Here is a 19,381-nt window from a genome sequence, read left to right on the forward strand (position 1 = left end):
TAATTTATATATTAAACTCTATCATAGAAAAGAACATGTATATACAGGAATTCTTAATGTTCATGGTTTCAGGCATCCACTGTGGGGGGTCGTAAAATATCCCCTAGGGATAAGAGGCACTACTGTATTTTAATTCAATATCAGCTTTCTCAAGAAAATTAGGTGTTTTACTTATTCTATATATATATAAAGTATTTAAAGTTTGACCACTATAGTTTGTACTTTGTTAGACTGTGGAAGTTTATTAACTACCCTCAGGTAAATCTCTATGTGGAAGAGTTCACAGGTTAGACTGTCACGGCTAATCTCTCTGCCTGCCTGCTTACTTCCATGCTCCAGGAGAAAACTGGAGTGAAATTCAACAACTCTTTCCAGTACAGTCCATCTGCTGAGCTTTTGGTCCTTACAAGGGAAATGACACCCTCCTGGTTCACCCAAAATTTGCCCAGTTCATGTCCCTATCCCATCTTTCTTATTTGTTTGGGTACAGATTTTAAATATGAGAAATGCTGTAGGCAGCGGGCAGGTAGGATTTTGTCCTGTCTCCACTGCTACAGGGAGTGCTGCAGGTCAATCTGTTCCCTATCCTGTCTGAGCCTCTTGTTAGCCTTTCCACAGCAGCCAGAGGGATTTTTTGGAAGTATAAATTAGATCATTTCAGTGTTCTACTCACAGTTCTTCCTGTCTACATCCAGTGATCTTTCCATGCTGAAAAAGTCCTTCCCAAGGGCCTTTCAAACTCCGTTGGCCATGCCTCACAGTATGTGGTGTGTTTTATATTGCCCCAGAGTACCTGCTTCCTCACATATAATGGTAGATGATTTACCTGTATCACATGCAGCACATCCTGATATTTTCTATTTTCCTTTGTTTCTTCTTGTAATATACTGGTCGCAACTAGAAGAGTTGATTTCATGACATGTTCCAGGGTTATGACCCTCATTTTGTAGAAAACACTACATATGATTTGATCCATGCCTTCCTCTTAGACTGTATCTGAACCACTCCCCTCACCTGGCCTTGCTCAGGCCCTCCATCTACACCTGTGTCCCTACTTTGCTTCAGATATGACCTTAAGGACTTTGTACTTCTCTCTGCCTAGAAGACTGGTTTCCTAGACAATATTATTCCTCACTTTCCATTTCAGTTGGACCTTTGCTCAAAGGTTTTATCAGATTTTTCCTGTCCTCACCATCCCTGCATTCTCCATTCTCTTATCTTATGTAACTTTTCACTGTAGCCCATATATAGTATATGATGTATTCATTAGATGTTTATAATCTTTTATTAGAAGAAGCTCTATGAGAGTAAGGATTTTGTTTTTTCATTCATCACTCAATCCCTAGAGCCTGCAGCCATGCCCAGCACCAATGTGGGTACTTTTTTATATTAGTTAAATGAATAAATGAAATTCATAGTTAGGATTGCATTTATCTAACTTCCCGGGAGGCTTTCTCTCCCTTTTCTTTCTTGTGTCTTAAATTTAAGCTGTTGACTTTGGGCAAAGATCCCTGTAGTCTCTGTAAGCAAGCTTGGAGTCATTAGGTCTAAGAATGCTGGAGTCGTGTGTACCTTGAATATGAACTGGAAGGAAAATGTGGTCCAGCCCCACAGGCTCTCTATCTATGGGGGAAAGCAGGGCTGTGGGTGGGCTATAGCAGGCTCTCATTCAGGTGTAGTGTTGGTGTCATATAGGAGCAATATAAAAATTGGGTTCTGTCTGCAGGTCCGCAGTGCTGACATTTTGGTCATCCTTTGGGAGTAGTAATAGGGACAGTCTGATGTCGTCATTTTGGCTGGGCTGGCTTCATGGCAGAGCTTAGTGGCTGAGTATGGGTCATGAAATGTGAAAATGCCTGGGTGAGAGGCATTATTGTTGCCTGGGCTATAGTGAAGCTGTCTGACTGGTATCTCCTGTAGTCTGCCTCTTACCGGTTGTGCACACTGCTGACTAGCCAGAGTTAAGTGTGTTTGTTTTTTCTGCTCAATAAGAAATGTTATGCTCTTATATTTTACATTCTTTGGGGGTACTAAATTTTAGAAATCTATGTGTTTTACACTTTAAACACATCTTAGTTTGAATTGTTTATACTTTAGAAGCTCATACAGGCATATGTGGCCAGTGGCCAGTGATGCAATAGCACAGGTTGAGATTTCTTAAGCTGCTGTACAAATAAGCCAGCCAATCTGCTCTTGCTCCTGAAACCCCCATATTCCACAAATCTGGAGCACTTCCTCTTTGTTTCTTCTGAATCCTACCATACTTCAGTTGGGATTTTTCAACCTTGGCACTATTGACTTTTGGAAGAGGTAATTCTTTGTTGAGGAAGAGTGAATTATGCATTATAATGTTTAGCAGCATCCTTGGTCTCTACCCATTAACCAGGACCCTTCAGACTGCCAGCTGTGACAATCAGAAATGTCTCCAGAGATCGGGGGCTTTAAGATCAGTCTCAAATCTCTTATTTATCCACGAAGGGTTTTCATATCCAACTGGACAAGTCTACATCTGTGACCTGTCTTTCTTCTGAACCTGACTTATTATCTAGCCAGTATGGAAAAATGTTTATTTTCAGTCAGAAAAGTTTGAGAAATGTGGATTAAAGAAATTTCAAGTCTTTTTTTTTTTTTAAGGTGGAAGTTTTATTGATCTTTGTAACAGAAACTTACGATTTTTTGGTTCTTCAGTAACCAAATCCCAATCCATCATTGCTGGGAAAACCTCTTGTCTGCAGAGTTAGTTGGAGACATGACAGAGGAAGGAGAAGTTGTTCTTCCTTCCTGACCCCACAGTCATGCATAGCACACTCCCTAGGTTCAGGCATCAGATTTGTTCATGCAGAACTTGAGGCCCTGAGTGAGTGAAGGAAGATGGCAGTGATGGTGTCAGGTGACAGCTGCTGTGGCATCTTGGCCAGACCATTCCTGTTAAATGCTGGCATTGTGCTTCTAGTTTTTGGCTCTCCATTGTTGTCTTTGGTTCCCATCTGTTTTCTGAGCTTGGTCTTCCAATCTTGTCTCAATTTATGAGCCCTTAATATCCTTCCATTTTTGTTCCAATCACCCAAGTCAGTTTTCATTATTTTCAACTGAAAGATTCCTAACTAATAAAGCCTGTGGAACCATTTGGGAATTGCTGGTTCCAAGCATTGATTTTTGCCCTTATATGTTGTTTTTTATTTTGATTTTTCCAACTCCCAGGTCTGTGGCTTTTCTCCCCAGTTTTCTCCTTAAGGTTTTTCATGGGGGAGCTGTAACTTTTCTCACATCATTTAGCACGTTGCTTGCATCCTAGAATGCTGAATGGAGAGGTTGTTGGACTTGCACATGGGCATTTGGATTTAATCTGCTTCATTTTGCTAAGGAGCTCTGGCTGTCTAGCTCCATGACTATCCACCAACTGCTGCTGGAAACTTAGGGGGCTATCCTGAGCATCCTGGGAATAATTGAGACCTTGGGTTCAGCCCAAAGATTGTGCTAAATAGAAAAAATTTAGATGCCAGAATAAGTGACTAGGTTCTTTTAAGGACAAGATTAACCTACTGTCAGTAGTCGATGAGTTGAGAAGTATAATTTGCAGAAATGGGAAATTGATTACTAAAGAGCATCAATAGTTGGAATTGATTAATATCTCAAGGATAATTGGCTAATATCTCAAGGATACTTGAAGGATAAAGGAAGGTGGTAAAACCATGTAATCATGATGTGATTCTACTGTAATTCAGGGTACAAAAATGGGGATATCTGGTAATGTGAACCTGAACTATCTTCCAATGTGATGAAGGAGTGTTACGTGATGAAGTGTTATAACCCATTTGCTTGTAGATGCAAGACACACTGGAAATGAAAGCTAGATGGAAGAAAAGTATAAGCAGAAAACAGATAACATTGGTACTGAGGTGAGATATTGGGAGATCAAGTTGGTCTTTGGCTTGGTGCTGAATTCATTATTAACCTGGACTTGGATTGATGCCCTAAAGAATGGGCAGGTGAAAGTCTGTGAGATGGGAATTAGAGATTAGGGGTAAGTGGCATTATAGCAATGCCGTCTGGGCTATGGCAGTATGTACTGTCAGGTTGCCAGTATCTTTGTTTCTAGAACAGACAGATAGATACCTGTTTGGATTCCACAGACTGGCTTAATCAGTAGAATGTGAGGAGAGCTGGCGAATGCCCTGCAGGTGTATAGATGTCCTAGAACACTCATCCAGGGTTTATTGGATGCTGGATTTTGAGAAGAAGATTGTTTGTAGACCCTACCTGCTGGTAGGAATGGGGCTCTCAGGACAGTTTTAGTTCTCTGCATTTATGGGTTAGAAACTGGGCAAGTCTGTCTGTTCATTTACTGTATAAATTGAACATCTAATGAGCCTGATTGGATCAAACATGCAGTGACATTTAGGTATTTTTTTTTTTTTGTCAGCCTACGGGTGAAAGATTAGACATAATCGAGTGATTTTTTTCTTTAGTTTCAATATTTGATATAAAAAATAAGTTTACCATGATGGAAGGGGCACAGAATTTATTGATCAACTAGTTTTGTGCTAGGCATTTGTATATATAGGAGGGTATATAACGGTTTCCTGGGAGGATGCAAATTTGAATTGAAAACAAATATAATTTAGAAATAATAGACAAATGAATACAATTAAGAAGGGTACTGAGTATTATTTTCTGGTAATAAAATGTATACTTGTGTATACCTGGAAATGACTGCTTAGAGACAACACTGGGAAAAAGATTTGGGTAGTACAGTTGGATATAAAAATATAGAAGAGAAAGTAGAAAAATTAATCTCCCTTATTTGCTCAATGCATTTTGGGAGAAAAGTCTAATAAAATATCATAATTTATTTTTGTATATAAGGAACAGAGTTAAAATCAAAATACAAAATGCATCTCCTTTTGATGTGTGTTTTAGGAGTATTTTGAAGAACACAATCACATCTGAAGAAACACAAATGGAAAAGATGGCAAGGCTAGAAAGTAGATTTGCTGGGAAAATCATCTTTGTTTCTACTGAGTCTTGAACAGGAAAAAAAAAAAAAAGATAAAATTGTGAAACAAGTATTTGAGAACAAGTTTACAGCTGACGAAGGGCCTGGAAGTCAACACAATGGACACACTAAGGGAAACAGTGGGAGTTTTTTTTTTAATCAGAAAGTTTTAAGAGTATTTATTGACTTCCAATTATGGTTTCATGTCTGTTCTTCCCAAAGGCAGGTGTACTTGAAACCCCTCTTGGCTCTGAAAGAAGATTCTGTGGTTCTGATGAAATTGTGTGCATTAGAGTCACTTCTGTTGGAAAGGAGATGCTAAAGGGTACTCGAATGAAATATTAAAAATTATGAAGGACATAACAAAGGCCAATCAGTCTTTTCTTTTCCCTAGACCCCCTAAGATGAGAACAAGGGTTATTTGATGAAATTAAAGAGTAGCAAATTAAGTGCTAATAAAATGAGATAGTCACTTATATAATTCATTGCCATGGGAGGTCACAGAGGCAAATTCTGTGGCCAGATTTAATATGAAGTTGAATAATTTTATAACCACTAATGATATTTTTAGCAGTCAAGGCTGATACTGTGAAGGAAGTGATCTTATTACATTCCCCAATAGATGGTTTGCAGAGACCTCAGGCAGGTGGTGTCTGAGAAATGTGAGCAGAGGCCTTGTGGGCTATAACTTTAGGTGGGAATTGTAACAAAAAAATCCGTCTTAAAGCAAATGATCCCAAGCAACCCCTTCATACTTTTGTCCCATCTTACGGAGGTCCAGAACTCTTTTCCAATCAGGATCAATTGAGAAAGACATTGCCCAGAATTAAGAAAATTTCTGGAATCTCAGGTCAAGGGATTGCAAGTTTGAGGCCAGCTGCAACAATTTAATGAGACCCTGTCTCAAAAAAAAAAAAAATAAATAAATAAAAATGGCTGGGGTATAGCTCTGTGGTAGACTACTGGGTTCAATCCCCAGTACCACAGGTGCTTCCTCCCCCCCCAAAAAAATGATTTTGGGGAACCACTCAACTTACTTATTTATTGAATGCCATGCTATTCACATGTCATGTATTCTCTTGGAGTTTTAAAAATCTTTTGGGGATGTAAACAATTTTTTTACATCAGTACCATTTCAAGTGATGGCATTGGGCTAAAAGCAGACTGTAAATTTGCATGGAAGTACAAAGCAGCAAAGGAATATTGAACCTGTGCGGTTTAGGGAAGACTCAGAGCAGGTGACTTTTGAACTGAACCTCAGTGTATGAGTAGGAGTTAATCTGCCTGCAAAGTAAGGAAGGGCAGTCTGGTTAAAAGGAACAAACTGAACACAGGGTTCAGAGATGGAACATGACTTGCTGTGTCAGGAGATTGCTTGCCATTTAGCAATACTGGCAGATGCAGAAGAGACCACAAGGAGCAAGCCAGATGAGCACATGTCCTGGGTTTGCCTGAGACTTCTTTTCTACAGAAGAGCTTCCAGTGGGGGCCTTAGTAGGGTGTGGGGAGTAGGGTAGAGGAGGGGAAGAACTTTGAGGAAGTGTTTCAGGACTCATTAAGGACAGCCAGTCCAGCTGCCTAGGAGTGATCCGCTTCCCTCTTTTGACCACTGTCAGTAGTTATTTGGCAGTGAGTCTTGTAGGTCACATAACTTTGCTTCACTGTTACTCTCTGCCTGGAATGATCTTTATCTAGAACCTAATCACCATTGTTAGTGTTAAAAAATAAATAAAAGAGATCCTCCCCTGTGTTTGAGAAGAGGGAGGTTCTTCTAGGCCTTAGGTAAATTAGGATGAGCCCAGTGTGACTGTCCGGTCTTATTCCCTTGGACTCTGCCTAGAGCCAGCTCAGTCTTTGGTGGGAAAGAAGAGGCAGAAGGTGGCCTGACCCTAGCTTTTGCTTTCTCTCTGAAGTTGGCTCAAGAAACAAGCAGGAAGATGTACAGTATCTTTGAGGAGCAGAAGCAGATGGATTGAAATGTTAAAAATCTGTTTTATTAAATGATTTCAGCTAACAAAATAATTTAATTAGGAAAAAAAGGGAAAGCACACAAACTGTTCCTTCTGTAGTAATATTTAAGTGGAATATCATTAATCTTTGAGAATTTTTGCATGATTAATATTGATACTCAAGAAGAGGCAAATGGAAATGGGAGAAGTCTTTTATAAATATTGGTTTTCTGGTGATCTAATCTTTGTGGTAAAGGTTTTTTTTTTGCTGTTTTTTTAAAAAATAAACTCAGGGGTGATTTACCACTGAGTTATATCCCTGGCCCTTTTTGTTTTTCATTTTAAAACAGAATCTCACTAAGTTGCTTAGGGCCTTGCTAAATTGCTGAGGCTGGCCTTGAAATTGCAATCTTCCTGTCTCAGCCTCCCGAATTGCTGGGATAAAAGGCATGCACCACTGTACCCAGCTTTTGTGGTAGATGCAAATACTTTATTATTATTTGTGTTGTTGCATAGTACAGTATGCAATTGGCAGTTTTCTTTGTCATGTTATAGAGCTGTGTAATTGAGATGTGTTTCCTAATGAATAACCTTTTCCATAGTAGAAGAATTTTCTTCTGGGATCATTCTTCAAAAACATGGAGTTCCTACAGGGATATAGAAATGATGTTAGTTACAGAAGGTAAACAGACACATGCCCAATTTACTGTGGGGCTACCTGTTATGAATATCAGTGGAAGACATTGAAATACAATGCATGACACTGTTGTTAGACTCTCAAAGGCAAATAAGGTAATGACTCACAATACAGTAAGTACAAGAAGCAGTTTCACCATGGGTTCTCGGTGAATGAAATACAAGTTCTGTGGTAGAGGCACAATTAAATGTTAGCTTTGTCTGAGAGAGCCATGTCTTCCCCAGGGCTAAAACATGAGCCATTTGGAAGCAAAGAGAGCAGATCAAAGTAGGAGAAATCACTTGAGAACAGAAGCAACACAGATATCTTCTGGAACTTTTAGTAGTTTTTTTAATTTCCCTTTTAAAACTTCTGTTATATCATTGTTGTTATCTCTGATACATTTTGAAAAATTCTCCTTTGATGGGATGTATCATATCAGTATCTAGTAGATATTAATCTTGTCAGGAAGGGGGTATAACCAAGCATTGCTTTAAGCCCCAGCATTAATTCACTTAAGCATTTATTAATCTTGTTTGCTCCCTTGGACTAGACACTTACAAATAAGTTTTTGCTGTCAGAAGTGAGGCATGTACGACTGGGAACACAATCCCAGAACACAATCCCACCCCCTCCACCATGGTCATTATGATCTATGCAGTAAATCAATACTAGTTCCTTTAATTCCATATGTACTTGATTTTACATGAAGTATGCCTTGTGATAGCTGAGCTTCCTTCAACAAGGTTATATATTTGTTGTTGTAAGGAAAAAAGCATCAAATGGTGAATGTATCCTTTCCAGAGCCCTGTGTCTATAGGTGACTATATTAATAAAACTTTTCAGTTTCAAAAGTGTTGTTCTCTCCCCTTTAGACCTTAGCTGGATTTCCAAAGTACAGGTGAATCAGCCAGCAGTTCTGAGGCGGGCACAACAAATTCAGGCTCGAAGAACCGTGAAAAAGGAGTGGCAAGTAAGGTTCTTCTTGAGCATTCTGTCCCTGTGTTTCACAATGCATGGTCTCTTCCCTCAAGGCTACAATATTGAATTTCGCTCAAGATGCATCTAAACTTAAAAGATTGCAGCTGTCCAAGACTTATTTTAATAATTCATATATGATGATGATGGGTTGGAGAAAGATAACACATTTATCCAAACAAGTTAAAAATCTTATCACTCTTGAGTGGCAAAACCGCAAATGAATTTGAGGCATCTTTATTCATGAGTGAATTAAATGGCATATTTTCTCAACGAATTTATTCAGTTTCTTAGATGTGCCTTCTTTGGTTGTCTTCTGGTTTAATTTTAAAACCATAATGTCTAAACCTGGTGTGTCCACTGTTGAGGCCCTGAGGGGTAAGAGTTGACCTTCTTTGACCATCATGCTTATCTTACTATTACTTTTCATAAATCACTTTTCAAAATTCCAAAGGTGATGTTTTGCAGAGTACTTATGGTCAGCATATTCTTCAGTGTTTACCAACCAAAGACGTGCTATGCAGTTCTAAAAGGAATTCAGAGTTCATTTCACAAGGGACTTGGAATACTGTGATTGAATCCTTTAGAGTAATATTCCACATTTTGCTCATCTTTGGAAATATTCTGATTGAAAAGACAAAAAGAAGTTCATCAGAATGAATTGTGAAACAGGAATATTGTTTTTAAAAAGGAATTGGATTAAATTGGAGAAAAACAAAATGGAACTGACAGATTTTAAGAAACAGTGTCTCATTTCTAATCCTAGAGTGGAAAGGAAAATTGAAATAGAAACCTTCTTCCTGAGATCTCCTACATCAGGGTAGCCATCGAAGATTCTTTGTGGATGAGATGGAAAAGTTAGAAGTGTGGAGACTTCGTCTACTGGGGGTTTCTGTTTGGGATATCAATAGGAGAAAAAATATTAAGGTTCTTCTTCTTCCTTTTCACTTTATTCTGAGTAATGTTCATCTTGTCAGTGAATCTCGTTTACACTTGTATCATCATATGCTTTAGAATAGTGTAGACTTCAGGTATTAGTATCTGTGTTTGTCGAATGAGTACAAATTGGAGATTAATTTTAATTTGCTTTGCCTTTTCTTTCTACTAGGCTGCTTGGCTCCTGAAAGCTGTTACCTTTATAGATCTTACTACACTTTCAGGTGATGATACGTTTTCCAACATTCAAAGGCTCTGTTATAAAGCCAAATATCCAATCCGGGAAGATCTCTTAAAAGCTTTGAATATGCATGATAAAGGTAATGTTGTATATAATATATCTGGTGTTTACCTGCTTGTGATACCAATTATGAGATCTAAGAGGACTTAAGATTCACCTGCTAACAAGATGGTAGTTGTGAAATCCATGATGGAAGCTCTGATCATATGTATGGACAAATAATTGAAATGTTCTTTTAAAAATGGCAAGAAGACAATCTGAATCCTGTTTTTAGGTCACTTCTTTCTGTCCACAGATTGAAATTTCTGGTTGAAAGTTTTCTTATATTTTTTCTCAATTCTTAAGTTCAGAAATTTTCTATCTAGTGACTCTAAAATACTAATTCTGATTCCCTAGCCACATATGAAAAAGTCAGTCTCATTATTTAATAATGACATCTCATACATAAAAGTATTTTCTGTGAGTCAGTGAAATACTTTTGAGAATAAAATGCAAATGGGGAATATTGCATGCTTGTATTTTAGGTTAGATCTTTCAGAAAAAGTCATTCTCACTTCTTTAGTGTACATGAGAGAAAGACCTTTCTGCAGTTGCCGTTAGTTTAGAATTTTAACATTTTAGTAATGGAGGAGACTTGAGAGTTGGTCCTCTTATTTTCTAAGTGAAGAAACTAAGACCTGGAAGGATCTAAGGCATTTCCAAGATACTATGTCTTATTACCTGCTGGGCTGGTTTTAGGAGCCAGCTCTCCTCTTCGTGGGGTATCCTTTATGGCTTTGGCATGCCTCAGTGCTAGAGAGATAGCCCAATGCAGATATCACAGATAATGTGCAAATAATTTATAGACCTAAATATCTCTGTAGTTTTTAAAAAGTATTATATTTCTCTTGAGTTGACAATAAAAATTCTACTTCACTGGGGCTGGGAGAGCTCTTGGTAGAGCTCATGGTTAGCATGCAGAAGTTTCAGTTCTCAGTACCAAAACAAAACAAAGCAAACAACCCCACCAGACTCCATCTTATTAATAGCACTTAAAAGGAACATCTTTGAGGTATAGACACTGCTTGTTTTAATAGTGGCTATTTGATCATTTTAATTATTTATTTTTAAAATTTCAGAGCTTATACCTTAAAATGAAGTCTCCAGGTTTAAATTTTATTATTTCTTGCAAAAGAAGGAGTGAATTTAGTTAAATGACATTTTGCTGTTCCACTCTGTGTATTTATTTCACTTATACTTTTCTCCATTAACTCTCCTGTTTCAATGCTGTGCAAACCTGCATTTTTTTATCTACACAAAATATTTTAACTGAGTCATGATGAACAAGTCTACTGTTTAAGAATTTAAAAAATGATGTTATGTTAACCTTAAAGAACAGTGTATCAGAATTATTTCTATGACTATAATCAGAACATGATCCATGTTTTCAAGAACTAGAAGGGACTGCAGAAAGTAAAAATCTTTTAAGTTTGTTGCAGCATCATTGGAGTATAGTTTTTCTTCTCATTTTGTTTTCTGCCAATGTTGTAGGATAAATATATTAGCATATTGTGTGAGTTGAACTTCATATAAAGAAGACTGCTATGATTTCTTTCTTCAAAGGCATTACTACAGCTGCCATTTGTGTTTATCCTGCTCGGGTATGTGATGCTGTAAAAGCACTGAAGGCTGCAGGCTGTGATATCCCTGTGGCATCAGGTAAGATTTATTGCGGCTTTTGTTGTTATTTTTCAACATGTTTCCACTTCTACAATGTTGATACCATGGAGTATTATATATTATCTTAATTTAAATTAATTTCATATATATATAATTAATTATATTGATTCATGATTTTGGTATTTTTAGTTATTTATTAAAGAGCAGACATTAAGGTCTACAAATAAGGACCAACATCACCACGCTTAAGAAAACTAAGTTGTGGTCAGGTAAAAAAAAAATCATAATGTGCAATACAATTTTATAAATACAAATGTATGTGTATGTATTCTGATATATATATATATATATATATATATATATATATATATATATATATGGAAAATATAGAAGTAAAAGTGTAGAAGGTACTGTTGTAACTCTGAGAAGTGAATTATTTATTTTGTGAAAGTCAGTGACACTCAGCTGTATGCATCATCACAGTGATGTAATTGCATTGGGTCTCAAAGGGTGCAGAGGAGACAACAGTGTTGATAAGGTAGAGAATGGCTCTTAGAGAACTCATATTTATAAAGTCACAAAAGCGTCATCAGAGGACTGAAAGGGGTTTGCAATGTTGGGTCCAAAAGTAGGACAGAGAAGGTGCTGTGGAAGTGGAAGCTGTAGGAGCAATTCAGGGTCAGATGGCACTGGGCTTATAAATTGGACCTTGTTGCGGCTACACTCTGATGATGGGATGGCCATGAAAAGTTTTAAGCAGAGGAGTGGCATGATTAGCTTCATGGTGTAATGAGTTAGCTGATGGTAGGGGTAAGCTAGAAAGGGCCAAAATGAAGTTAGAGAGACTCACCACAGTCAATGTGGGAGAGGATGAGAACCTTCCGAAACCCAGAGGATACAGAAAAGAGGGCACATGCAGCAATTAACTGATTTAAAGTAGACTTAGCAGGATTAAGCAGGTACCAGGAAGAGGAAATTCTTAAAAGCTTCAGTTAAGTGTGTGTGTCTGTATGTCTGTGTCTGTGTGTCTGTACAGTTGACTGCATGGGATGGATGGATGGATAGGAAGATATAAAATTAGATTCTAGTTTTAAAAGACATCAGAAAAATATCCTGGTGCTTTAAAAAAGCAGTCTATAAACTGCAAGTTAGAGGCTAGTCTCGCAATTTAGCAAGACCCTTAGCAACTTAGGGAGTCCTTCTCTCAGAATAAAAAATATAAAGGGCTGGGGATGTAGCTCAATGGTAAAGCACCCCTGGGTTCAGTTTCTGGTACCAAAAAATAAAAACAAAAACCTAGCAGTCTATAAAGATCATTAATTTATTTTAGGAGAAAAGCATCAAAAGAAACACTGTACTATATTTATGTACAACGTGTTTATGAGGATTCCCAAAGTATTTGGAAGCTATACCTTTATATACCTTATTTTTTCATCAATCTCAGTCCAGTTTTTTCCTTTATTCAACAGGGAGATGTGCTTCCCTGTAAGGTAGCTGACCCAAGGAATTTATTAACACCAAGGGAAGACAATAGGTCATCTTTATAAACAGGGACGGAGTAAATGATGAGCATATAAAAAAGGTTTTCAAAAGTATAGATGTATTTTCATTTTCCTCTTACTCATTCTTGACCCTCCTCTCACCAGCTCTGTCCTGCCCCAATTCTGTGGACTGGTTAGGTATTTTTCTCTCCTGTATCCCTTTTCCTTTTTTTCTCATTTGGCTATTTCCTCCCTCCCTCCCTGCCTCTTTTTCTTTTCAGTGGGAGGAACCTGTGTTACAATCTGGTTATTACAGCTAAAGATGTTCATTTGTAAGTGAGTAAATCAAGAGTAAATAGAGATAGACAACTTGATCCAGAGTAGGATCCAGAATTAACTAGTGTTGGTTAAAACAAGGCTACACCTAGTATATTATGATGATCACTGTGATAACATGTTTTCCTTCTCTCCTTTCTTTCCTTTTGTATTGAGTGTTAAACTCAGGGGGGTTTTACCACTGGGTCATTGCCTTGGTCCCAGCCCTTTTACTTTTTTTTGGTGGGGATACTAGGATTGAACTCAAGGGCACTCAGCCACTGAGCCACATCCCCATTTTTTAAGACAAGGTCTCACTGAGTTGCTTAGTTCTAAGGCTGGCTTTGAACTCTCGATCCTCCTGTCTCAGTCTCCTGAGCCACTGGGCTTACATCCACCATGATGTCTGGACCAGCCCTTTACTTTGAGAGGGTCTTCTTGCAAAGTTGCTAGGCTGACCTTGAACTTTTGTTCCTTCTGCCTCAGCCTGGGTTGCTGGGATTTATTTTTAAGGACTCACTCTCAGTTGTGTACCATGCCTGGTGCACAATGATAACATATTTTCTCAATTGCTTGTTACTTAGTGTGCACCCTCATACACATCTCTGCAACAGCTTAATTTTAGGTCTGTTAGAGAGTATGATGTTAATATTTGTCCTGACACCAATACAACATGAAATAATGTTATTTCTTCATCCTTATGTATAATATAGGTTGTTCTTAAGTGTCATTTATACTTTGTTTTCTTAATGCTGATTATTTTTGGGGGGGGGACATGAAACTTTTTGTTGAGCCTCTTACCAACTGAAATTGTTTTTCTTCCCTCTCTTTTTTCCTTCCTTTATTTTTAATTATTATTAGTGGCTACTGGCTTTCCAGCTGGGCAGACTCATTTAAAGACACGATTAGAAGAGATCCGATTAGCTGTGGAAGATGGAGCTTCAGAAATTGATGTGGTAATTGACAGGAGTTTGGTGCTGACAGGCCAATGGGAAGGTAGGTGTATGTTCTTGCCTAAAAGGAGTCCTAAACCAGTGTGCTGGTGCATGCCTGTAACCCCAGTGACTTGGGAGACTGAGACAGGAGGATTGCAAGTTTGAGGTCCACCACAACAACTTAGTGAGGCCCTAAGTAACTTAGTGAGACCCTGTCTCAAAATAAAAAATACAAAGGGCTGGGATTGTGGCTCAGAGGTAAAGCACTCCTGGGTTCAATCCATAGTACCAAAAAAAAAAAAAAACCCTTCAATAGACGAATGGATAAAAAAAATGTGGCATTTATACACAATGGAGTATTACTCTGCATTAAAAAATGACAAAATTATAGAATTTGGAGGAAAATGGATGGCATTAGAGCAGATTATGCTAAGTGAAGCCAGCCAATCCCTAAAAAACAAATGCCAAATGTCTTCTTTGATATAAGGAGAGTAACTAAGAACAGAGTAGGGAAGAAGAGCATGAGAAGATGACTAACATTAAACAGGGATGAGAGGTGGGAGGGACAGGGAGAGAGAAGGGAAATTGCTTGGAAATGGAAGGAGACCCTTAGGGTTATACAAAATTACATACAAGAGGAAGTGAGGGGAAAGGGAAAAATAATACAAGGGGGAGAAATGAATTACAGTAGAGGGGGTAGACAGAGAAGAGGGGAGGGGAGGGGAGGGGAGGGGGGATAGTAGAGGATAGGAAAGGCAGCAGAATACAACAGACACTAGTATGGCAATATGTAAATCAATGGATGTGTAACTGATGTGACTCTGCAATCTGTATACGGGGTAAAAATGGGAGTTCATAACCCACTTGAATCAAAGTGTGAAATATGATATATCAAGAACTATGTAATGTTTTGAACAACCAATAAAAAAAAAAAAAAGTGCAGGGGGTGTCCTAGTTCTTCCCTTTGGGAAAAAACAAGGTAGGGATCTGGTAAGACAGCATGTTTTGCAGAACATTGTTCTTAGTTATAAGTCACTAGATTAGAGGGTAAATTTAGGAGAAAACATGGCTAAGATTGCTTGTGCTTGTGTCATTTATAAATCTAGGTAGATGCCAATCTGCATGAACTTTTTATATTCGTTTGGAATATTATAATTAGATTAATAGTTATTTTCACATAGTAGATTAATGCACTTTAAAAAATTTTATTTTACTAATATGTTTTTCTTGTAGAAAGAGTAGTTACTACTATTCTGTACTGTTTTGTTGCTCAGTACATGAATCACTTCAGGCAGGTTTTTTATGAAAATTTATTTAATATGTTGGTGGAAATCTCATTTTTTATCCTAATCTTTGTGGACTTTGAGGATGTGGGATTATGAATAAGTGTTCTAAATCTGTTTTTACTCCTAATATTCTGTTTTTTAAAAACTTTTTTTTTAAACTGGACTTATTTTTTTTTTTTTTTTAGAGAGAGAGAGAGAGAGAGAGAGAGAGAGAGACAGAGACAGAGAGAGAGATTTTAATATTTATTTTTTATTTATCGGCGGACACAACATCTTTGTTTGTATGTGGTGCTGAGGATCGAACCCGGGCCGCACGCACGCTAGGTGAGCGTGCTACCACTTGAGCCACCTCCCCAGCCCTTTTAAAAACTTTTAATTTGTTCTTTTTAGTTATACATGACAGTAGAGTGTATTTTGATATATTACACATACATAGAGCATAACTTCTCATTCTTGTGGTTTTATACATGATGTGGAGTTACACTGGTGGTATATTCATATATGAACATAGGAAAGTTATGTCCAATTCATTCTACTGTCTTTCCTATTCCCATTCCCCCACTTCCCTTCATTTGCCTGGTCTAATCCAAAGTACTTCTTTTCTTCCCGCCCCTACCATTTATTGTGTGTTAGCATCTGCATATGACAGAGAACATTAGGCCTTTGGTTTTTTGGGATTAGCATATTTCACTTAGCATGATAGTCTCCAGTTCTATCCATTTCCTGGCACATGCCATAATTTCATTCTTCTTACACATGGAATGAATATAGTTTCATATTTATCTTTAAGGATTCACTCTCAGATTGCAATAAGACATTGTCCATTTTAGTAACAAGATACTATTTTTATAATTAGACATTAAATAATCAAATAGATTTTAACTATCTTAAATATATTTGTATACTAAAAGGAGACATCAGTAACTAAAGTACAATTCTTCCTGAAAAAGTCATCATAACAAGTAATTTAACCAAAATCCTTTAATGAAACCACAAATTAAAGCCAGAATGAGGCCAGGTATGGTGGCACATTCCTGTTATCCCAGCGACTTGGGAGGCTGAGACAGGTGTTGCAAGTTCAAGGCCAGCTTTGGCAACTTAGCAAGACCTGTCTCTCCTTTTAAAAAATTAAAAGGACTAGTAATGTAACTCAGAGCACCACTGGTTTTAATCCCCAGTACTGCACACATACACAAAAGCCAGGAAGAGATTTTTTGTGTAGATGTGTATACGTAAGGTTAAAGCTAAGTTTTGTTCTAATTATGGAAGTTCTACCCACTCACTGTAATGAACAGAAATTCCAGATTGTAGAAAAGGACATGGAAGTTGTCCATACTCTCACTCCCTGGAAATCATCCTGACAGTACTGCAGTGTGATTTTCAACACCTTTTTCTCTTTATATGAACACATGTGCTACCCCCACCCCTTTAAAAAAGTTTAAATGATACCTATAATGTTTATCTTCTTAACCTACTTATTGAACTTGCCAGCATTTCTTGGATATCTTCTTGTGACTTTTTCTCTCCAGCTCTGTAGTAGGCCTCCTTTATTCATGGGGTATATCTTCCAAGACCTGCAGTGGATGCCCGAAATCACAGATGGTACTGAGCCCTATACATATGATGTTTTTTCCTCTACATACACAACTATGATTACCTTTAATTTATAAATTATGCACAGTAAGAGATTAATAGCAGTAATAATGAAATAGCACAATTATAACAATATACTGCAATAAAAATTGTGTGAATGTTGTCTTTCTCTTAATATATCTCATTGTGCTGTATTCACCCTTCTTTTTGTGGTGATTTGAGATGAAAATACACCCATGAGATGAGATAAGATGTAGGCATTGTAGTGTAGTATTAGGGCTAAAGACTCCCTGAACACAAGTACTTCAGTATAGCAAGAGTTAACTGAAATGATGACTGAAATGCTAAGTGACTAGGAGAAGGTGGCATATATAGTATGAATATGCTGTAAAAAAGGATGATCCACATTCCAGGCAGGACAGCGTGGGACAGCATAAGATTTTATTACCCTACTCAGAATGGGGTGCAATTTATAACTTAAGAATTGTTTTTTCTGGACTTTTCCTTTTAGTATTTTTGTACCACAGTTGACTCCAGGTAATAGAAACTGAAGAAAATAAGACAACTGATTAGAAGAGTATTACAGTTTGGATGTGAGGTATTCCCCCAAAAGCTCACATGTGAGACAATGCAACAAGGTTCAGAGGAGAAATGATTGGATGGTGAGAGTCTTAACCCAATCAGTGAATTAATCCCTGATGGGATTGTTAGCTGGAGGCAGGTGGGGTGTGGCTGGAGGAAGTGATTAATTGGGGGTGTGGCAATATTTTGTATATGGAGCTGGAGTCTCTGTTTCACGATCACGATGTTTCCCTTTGCCACACAATTCTACCACAATCTTCTTCCCCACCTCGAGCCCTGAGGAATGGAGCTAGCCTTCTTCTGAACTAAGACCTCTGAAACCTTAAGTCCTCAAATAAACTTTTCCTCCCCTAAAGTTGTGCTGGTCAGATCCTTTAGTCACAGCTGTGAAAAAGCTGACTAACCCAAGGGGGACTACAGTATTTATCTTCAAACTCTTTATCTTTCTGTTAAGCCTAATTTCATCTTTTATCAATTAGGAATTGCTTTTGATTAGGATGCAGCAAAGATTTAGGTAGAAGTTTAATTGCTCAAGTATTTATTCTCTTATATGAAGTTCAGAGGGGAGGTAGTTCCAGGGTGTTGTGGCAGCCACACAAATTTCTTGGAGACCCAGGCTACTTTCATCTTCTGGTTCCAAAGTACCTGATGTCTGCTGTCTTACCAAGGACACTTCATTGTCTTAGATGGTCTCTGAAGTTATTTACACTCCCTTCTTAGATGGCAGGAAAGAAGTCTTGTTCCTTCTAAAAGTCTTATACAACTCTTGCTTATTATATCCTCTTGGCTTGAAACTGAGTTAAGTGGCCACAATGATTGTCTGCAGTTGAAGCTGGGAGATGGGGTTTTAGCTTGGACTATTAGCAGCAATCCCATATATTTCCATTTCCTACCTCTCCCCTATCTATACTTGTCAACAATTTTTTTTTGTAGTATGCTGATTTTTTTTCATTCTTTTTTTTATTGATTGTTCACAACATTACAAAGCTCTTGACCAATCATATTTCATACATTAGATTGAAGTGGGTTATGAACCCCCAATTTTACCCCAAATGCAGATTGCAGAATCACGTCGGTTACACATCCACAATTTTACATAATGCCCTATTAGTAATTGTTGTATTCTGCTACCTTTCCTATCCCCTACTATCCCCCTCCCCTCCCCTCCCATCTTCTCTCTCTACCCCATCTATTGTAATTCATTTCTCTCCTTGTTTATTTTCCCATTTCCCTCACAACCTCTTATATGTAATTTTGTATAGCAATGAGGGTCTCCCTTCATTTCCATGCAATTTCCCTTTTCTCTCCCTTTCCCTCCCATCTCATGTCTCTGTTTAATGTTAATCTTTTCTTCCTACTCTTCCTCCCTGCTCTGTTCATAGTTGCTCTCATTATATCAAAGAAGACGTTTTGTATTTGTTTTTTAGGGATTGGCTAGCTTCACTAAGCATAATCTGTTCTAGTGCCATCCATTTCCCTGCAAATTCTATGATTTTGTCATTTTTTATTGCTGCATAGTAATCCATTGTGTATAGATGCCACATTTTTTTTATCCATTCATCTATTGAAGGGCATCTGGGTTGGTTCCACAGTCTAGCTATTATGAATTGTGCTGCTATGAACATCGATGTGGCAGTATCCCTGTAGCATGCTCTTTTAAGGTCTTCAGGGAATAGTCCGAGAAGGGCAATAGCAGGGTCAAATGGTGGTTCCATTCCCAGCTTTCCCAGGAATCTCCAAACTGCTTTCCAAAT

At 37.8% G+C, this 19,381-nt stretch overlaps 1 protein-coding gene across 3 annotated transcripts in view; it reads left to right on the top strand.

The window, feature by feature from the left end:
• DERA (deoxyribose-phosphate aldolase) overlaps window positions 1-19,381 on the top strand; it is a 133,080-nt gene that overhangs the window by 31,193 nt on the left and 82,506 nt on the right. For 2 of the 3 annotated variants that reach the window (XM_081311150.1, XM_081311151.1), the window contains exons 2-5: window positions 8,497-8,594; window positions 9,708-9,855; window positions 11,379-11,474; window positions 14,093-14,227. In XM_081311150.1, coding sequence (XP_081167276.1) covers window positions 8,497-8,594; window positions 9,708-9,855; window positions 11,379-11,474; window positions 14,093-14,227 — 477 coding nt within the window. The remainder of the gene's footprint in view (window positions 1-8,496; window positions 8,595-9,707; window positions 9,856-11,378; window positions 11,475-14,092; window positions 14,228-19,381) is intronic. The other variant, XM_081311152.1, reaches the window with a different exon arrangement.

The sequence above is a fragment of the Spermophilus citellus genome (assembly GCF_964194105.1).
Source record: "Spermophilus citellus genome assembly, chromosome: 10".
Taxonomy (NCBI): domain Eukaryota; kingdom Metazoa; phylum Chordata; class Mammalia; order Rodentia; family Sciuridae; genus Spermophilus; species Spermophilus citellus.